Source organism: Cicer arietinum, chromosome 6 (assembly GCF_000331145.2).
Source record: "Cicer arietinum cultivar CDC Frontier isolate Library 1 chromosome 6, Cicar.CDCFrontier_v2.0, whole genome shotgun sequence".
NCBI classification, from domain to species: Eukaryota; Viridiplantae; Streptophyta; class Magnoliopsida; order Fabales; family Fabaceae; genus Cicer; species Cicer arietinum.
In genome coordinates, this window is record NC_021165.2 from 45,836,697 (window position 1) to 45,843,883 (window position 7,187).

Here is a 7,187-nt window from a genome sequence, read left to right on the forward strand (position 1 = left end):
ATTAGACTCAAATATACATTTCAACGATAATAAAACAACAATCACAATTCTATTCATAAAAATTATTCTACTCATAAAATACATCAATTATAAAACTAGAAATTACAACCACAAGTCTAGTCAGAATTCATGACAATTGATTAACATGTATCACCACACAAATTACAATTATCTTATAGATGTATATAATTTGATTTTCACAAACTTGTTACAATTAATAATTATTCCTTTTTTATTTTTTTTAATATAAATATTTTTTCTTATAAAATTTAACTACATTCATACATTCAGTTATATTTATAGATAAAAATTTATCTAAAATCGTATGTCATATCACAATTTTACTTTTAAGATAATCATTCTATACTAACAAATATCTTGTTTTAGTATCAACACTCATAAAATAAATAATAAACATTCATTCATAAATATAAAAATAATACAACATAAGTGAGTCAAATACTAAGTGCAATTCTGGATCGATGACATCAAGCCATAGAAGCATAATCTATAAAATACAACACAAGCGAGTATCTCCCTATAAACATGTTTTACTTGTTTGATTTTTCTAAGAGTTTATATTGCAAAACCAACTATAAAATACAACACAAGTGAGTATCTCCCAATAAACATGTTTTGCTTGTTTGATTTTTCTAAGAATTTATATTGCAAAACCAACTAAAAGTATTACTTTATTTTTATGTTATGTTCAATACAACGTAGTTAGTCATTACCATAGAAATTTCACTATCAAAATAAGTATTGTATTTGACATGATTCATACAAGTGGTCATATTTCTGAAAATTTAATATATTAAATTAAACACTAATGAGTTATTAAAATTATTAAATCAATCATTTCAAATAATTTTTAAACAATTTAAATTCCTAAAATTAATAAATCACAACACAGTAACATAAAGATTTAATAAAAAGATTTGAGACCCTACCTAGACATATACTAAGGTTACAGCTGCACAGGATAATTGCATATGCACAATGTATATAACACGAGTTGTTTTCTATCAAACTAAAAATTTTAAAATTTTCATTTTACTTTATGCGTGTATTGGTTGAAAGCTATTCGTCGTTGTGATACTCCAAGCATTTTTATTAAAATTAAGTAATTAACTGATATAGCACAATTACTTAAACAAATATTATAAAGATTGCAATTAGTTGTAAACTTTAGCTAAAGTATAGGAGAAAAGGGTAGAAAGGGTATATAATTTGTTAAAAGTCTTCTTTTACCTGTAATTTAGGATCAGAAATACGGACTTCAACATCGTTGTATGCAAAAAAAAAAAAAAAAAAAATTAGAACTTAGAACTTAGAATTTCATATTAATTGCTTCTCTAATTTTATTGATATTTGCGCAACACACAAGAAACACCATGGATGCCACTCACTCAATGTTTTGTAACGATGATCTGATTAACCCTTTAAGCTCAATGGGCATGCAAGTGTCTTGCATTCTTGTTGTATCACATTTCTTCAACGTTGTCCTTAGGACCGTGGGCCAACCTGGACCCATAGCACAAATCCTGGTAATCAATCATTCACCTTTAATTTTTTTTTTTTAATCTTTTACTTCATTCTAATTTATTTACAAATCAAGTGATTTACCTCCAACAACTATAAATTATATTTTACTCATCTCTCGACAATCTTCAATCTTTACTAAGACCTCTTTCCATTAAAATCGAAAGATCAAGAACATTTTTTAAAGGGGAAATAACACTCACATACTCAGATACTCATCTTTAAATAACACACACATACTCTCTAATTTTCAAAAAGGAATTTACCTCTCCTACGATCACTAAAAAAGCCACATCTACCATTTCTTTCGTGACACTTACACATTCTCATGTTGTTCACTATATAACATAATTAGAGTTTTTACTTTAATTTTCAAAATTACGGACATTCATATGATATTTGCAATTTGAAAATGTATAATTTTGTTTCTAATGGCACAACTAAAGTGTGCATCATAGTGTCTTATCGGTGAATGCCATATAAAAAAGTAAGTGAATGACGTATAAAAAATTAAATGTGAAAAAAAAAATATTTGCCATTACTTTTTTTAATGAATGCAAGGAAGATAAATGTATTTTTAAAATACTGGAGGGAGTCTGAGTGTCCTTTAAAGAAACCTCCGGAGAGGTCAATGCATTTTTTCCTTTTTTAAATTATTTGTTGAGTCTCACATTAATGAAATAACGTCTAACAAAATATTTATAAATAATGTGTAGTTTTCACATAAGTCGATTTTGTGGGATTGCGTTAGACTCAACCCAAATTCTAATATGGTATTAGAGCCAAGTTAATTTAGATCAGGCGGCCTAATACAACCCCAAAACCAACTTGTTGCTTGTAGAGAGAATATTTCAAAACACTTCATCTCAGCGTGACTCGAGTGACTACTTAATAACAAGCAGCCAAATGGATCTTTGGTTTTACCATCTTAGAATTTAAGTTGAGTCTATGAGAACTCCAAAAAATCGACAAATCGGCTTGTAAGTGAATACTACACACCGCATATAAATATTGTGTTCAGAAGTTTAGCCGAGAGGTAAGTAAATACTCTTAACATTATTTCCATTAAATATAATTTTCATTTTTAATTAATTAATTACTGATACATTGTAATGTTGAACTCAACAGGCTGGGTTGGTATTAGGACCAATGTCTCATATTCCGTATATAAAAAAAACATTCTTTCCGGCCAGTTCCATAAATTACTATGAAGTTGTGTCTTTCTTCTGTCGCATAAACTTCATGTTTTTATTTGGCTTGGAGATGAATATTCACTACATAATGCACCATCTTCGTATGGTCACTTTGGTAGCATGTGGAGGTGCACTAACTGGTGGTATTTTTGGCCTATCAGTTTCCTTTTATTTGTATCAAGAATTAGATACCAATAGTACTTCCATGTATTATTTTTCCATAATCATTATGTTAGTTGTATCATACACAAGCTCCCCCATGGTTATTCGTTTGTCCTCAGAATTAAGGTTTGCGGCGTCGAACGTTGGCCGAATCGCGGTGTCTTCGGCGTTGATTACCGAAATGGGATGTGTGTTGTTGTTTAACGTGGCGGTTAGTTGGACAAAAGAAAACCACATTTCATATGGTTTTTATTGTACCATTGTTACTATTCTTGTTGTTTTAATAAACAAGAATTTAGCCGTTTGGTTAAATGGAAGAAATAGAAACCAAAAGTACCTAAAAGCCCCTGAGTTACTGTTCATACTATTTTTGCTTCTAACTAGCTCAATGATTATTGAAATTATGGGTTACAATAGCATTATTAGTTGTTTTATCATTGGTTTGTTGTTTCCTAAGGAAGGTAAAACAGCTAGAACATTGTTACATAAACTTGGTTATTCAATATATAACTTTGTACTTCCGGTATATTTTGGGTATTTGGGTTTACAATGTGACCTCATAAATGTCTTTAAGAGCTTGGATCGAACAACGAATTTAGCTATATTGATTTTGTTGAGCATTGGAAGCAAACTTGGTGGCACTCTCATAATTTGTCGTTACCTTCATATTCCAACTAGTGAAGGAATTTTTATTGGTTTCATATTGAACACTAGAGGTTATGCTGATTTGCTATTCATTGGTGCAGCAGCAAAGCATGTAATTGTGAGTATATTTTCTTTGGCTTGATATTTTGAACTAAACAAAATTAGATAATTTAGATAATTCTTTCTCTTGGCATGGATTTTGGTTTTTGTTTCTCTTTTTTTTTTTTTTTCTTTATCTCTTTTCAAAATAAATTTAGGGATGAATCTATAAATTTATTAAATTAGGATAATTAGGAAATTGCTATTTTTTAATGAACTAATATTTTTATTAATTTATAAATTTTATAGTTATTTCGAACATGATTTTAAATTGCAGTTCGCAATCACAATTGCAAACATAATATTACGATTCGCAATCACAATTGAAGTCTATGTAACAACATTATAATTGCAATTTAGGCCGTATTTTTCTGCAATATAAAGATTTGCCGAATAATTGCAACTGCAATTTCAATTTAATATAATGATTTTAGATATATCTGATGTGTATATAATTAAATTATAGTATAAAAGGATTACCTCCAATAAAACAGAAATGTTAAAAACCAAAAACTAATTGCATGTCATCTTTTACTTAAAGTGAAGAATAATTAGATTTATCTCAAATAGTGTACTAATTGTTTTCATTTTCTTCTATGATTTTACATTTACAGACATTTGAAACAGAAGCTTACAATGTGTTACTAGTATCAATTGTATTGAACACAATAATATCAGGAATAATTGTGGCTTTTCTAGCAAGAGGGGAAGAGAAAATGTTTTCAACCAACCATACTGCAATTGAACCACAAAAGATGGAGGAAGACGAGCTTCGAACTTTGGCTTGTGTGTACGATCCTCGTCAAGTATCTGCAATATTTTCCACAATATTAGCAATACATGGTTCTAGAACTTCATTTTCCACCACTTATTTAATGCACTTAGTAGAGCTTGTGAAGAGGATCAAGACCAACTTATTATACCATGAAAAAGAAGACGCCGATCTTAGCGACGACGACGACTATGGTAGCAATGATGTGGTGGACATTAATAATGCCTTAGATGCCTTCACTGCAGACACAAAAATTTTAGTCCACCAAAAAAGAGCAGTTTCTTCTTTTAAAAGTTTGTATGAAGATGTTTGTAATGAAGCAGAAGATCTTCAAGTATCGATTATTTTACTTCCGTTTCACAAGCATCAACGCATCGATGGAAAACTAGAAAGTGGAAAAGAAGGTATAAGGACTACGAATCAGAAGATTCTTAGACATGCTCCTTGTTCTGTAGGTGTTATTATAGAAAGAGGACTTACTAAGGCCTCTGGTTTCTCAGAACTAACTGCATCAGAGGATATGCAAAATGTTGCAACACTTTTCTTTGGAGGTCCGGATGATCGTGAAGCTATTGCTTGGAGTGTACGCATCTCCGAATGCCCTCGCATTAACTTGACAATCATTAGATTTTTATTGGCTCCTTCTTCTTCGCCGCAGGAAAATGAACAGATTGAAAGAGTAGTACAATTTGAGGAAAAAGAAATTTTAATGTCGTTGTCGGCGGAAGAGACTGTGAATGAGATTGATAATACATTCATGGTTGATTTCTATAACCGGTATGTGACTTCAGGTCAAATTGGATATGTGGAAAATTTTGTGAAGGATGGAACACAAACAGTTGAATCTTTGAAAGAGATTGGGGATATGTACTCATTGTTTATAGTAGGAAAGGGTGGTAGAGGAATTAATTGTAGTTCATTAACAATAGGTATGAGTGATTGGGAAGAGTGTCCAGAACTTGGAACAGTTGGTGATGTTTTAGCTTCTTCAGAATTTGATATTCATGGATCAGTTTTGGTCATTCAACAACATCGAGATGTTAAAAAAGGTCTAACACATGATTAGTTAGTCATGTACATTATTAACATTAGAATTTTTTTTATGTACTTAGTGTTATTTGAACATAGGGTGTATAGAGGAAATATTTTTTGTTCTTTAACATTTTTTTAAATAAAAATGAAATTCTAAACATGTTCTTAAACTATGCATATATGTTATTTTTTGTAGATGGTACCACATTTTACAATTTGAGTTCAAGATTCCATACTTCGTGAGGTAAAAAATTGCCTAATCTCCTTCAATCAATTTTCTCCCAAACCTTGTAACAACTTTCCTTAAAACTTGCATATAAAACTTTATCAACATTAAACCATATTCAATATAAGCCACCACATCAAGTCCTTATCACAGTCATGAAATTTTTGGATTTTCTCACATTATATCCCACAAACTACAGCCGAAAGAGAACTTTTCTTAATTAATTTTCTACTTTGAATCTAGTGTTTTTCAAAAACATGAAACAACAAAGAATTTCAATGCTTTATCTTAGTTTTATCTTCCAAAAGCACCATCAAACCTTGTTTTCCAACATCTAAATATACTATCAAGCTTGAAACATAAAATAAAGGTTACACTTTCACATTCAAAAATCAAAAGCTTAAATTGTCAAATCAAAACCTTAAACATTCAAACTCAAGACATAAATCGCTTTTCTTTGGAAACTTCGTTGAACACAATCAATCATAAACATTCCACTACTTTCGGAAAGATATAAACACATAAAAAAAAATCATTTTCCTTAAATGTCCATTCAACAACAACAATAACATTAATAATCAAAACATGTTCTTTTTTTTTTTATATAAAGGAAGTCAAACCCTCCTTTACGATCATCTACCCACAATTTTAACCATAAAAAAGGGAGGAATTTTTTTCAATCACACCAGCACAAAATAAACTAAGAGATTCTGAGTTCGCACCACCTTATGTGATTTTGGCCAAAGAGGGAAAATAGGGGATTGCCTTTGTTTTTATTTTTTTATTTTTATTATCTATTTTCAAAATAGAAAAATCCATCAATAATTTCATCAAGGCAATTAATACGAAAAATAACAGAGAAAAAAATCAACTGATTAGTTTGCGTGGGTTTTAAACCTTATGGTAGGGTCATGTAAACCTCTTCATTGAGGTCACCATGAATAAATACATTAGTTACGTCAATTTAGTGAATATGCCAAGCTATTGTGGATGCAATTACAAGTAAGAGACGTACAATAGTCTTCTATGCGACAGGTGAGAAAGTGTCAAGGTAGTAAATACCATGCTCAGAATAGAAGGAAGACATGAGGTATTCAACTCCATTATCAGACTGAATGGCTTTGACAAAGCAATTGAATTTTGTGGAAGCAAGTTTGAGAAAGTTCTTTATCAAGCTTTTTGTTTCAGATTTGGACTTTATAAGGAAAACCCAAGCATGCCTTAAGAAATAATGTACAACAGTAAAAAAAATACTTGTGTCCCTAGTTAGATTGGATAGATAAAGGACCCAAATATCCACGTGGATTAGTTCAAAAATAGTAGTTTTGTTTGGCATAATGAAAACAATCACATACTTTATCCAAAGAAGTAACAAAGGGAAATTTATTCATTATATGTTGTAAAACGTTGTTGGAAGGATAGCCCAATCTATGCTACCCAATATAAAAATTAGAAGATAACAATTTTGTTGCAAAAGAGTTACAAGTATTGGCTACAAAGGCTAAAATGTGATGGA

The 7,187-nt window shown here is 30.3% G+C and overlaps 1 protein-coding gene across 1 annotated transcript; it reads left to right on the forward strand.

Moving 5' to 3' along the window:
* Positions 1-1,389: 1,389 nt before the first annotated feature.
* LOC101515461 (cation/H(+) antiporter 2-like) lies at positions 1,390-5,536 on the forward strand. The gene is made up of 3 exons (XM_027335738.2): positions 1,390-1,547; positions 2,671-3,664; positions 4,269-5,536. Exons 1-3 carry the CDS (start codon positions 1,395-1,397, stop codon positions 5,477-5,479), a joined length of 2,358 nt encoding a protein of 785 aa, XP_027191539.1. The 5' UTR covers positions 1,390-1,394; the 3' UTR covers positions 5,480-5,536.
* The last annotated feature ends 1,651 nt before the right edge of the window (positions 5,537-7,187 follow it).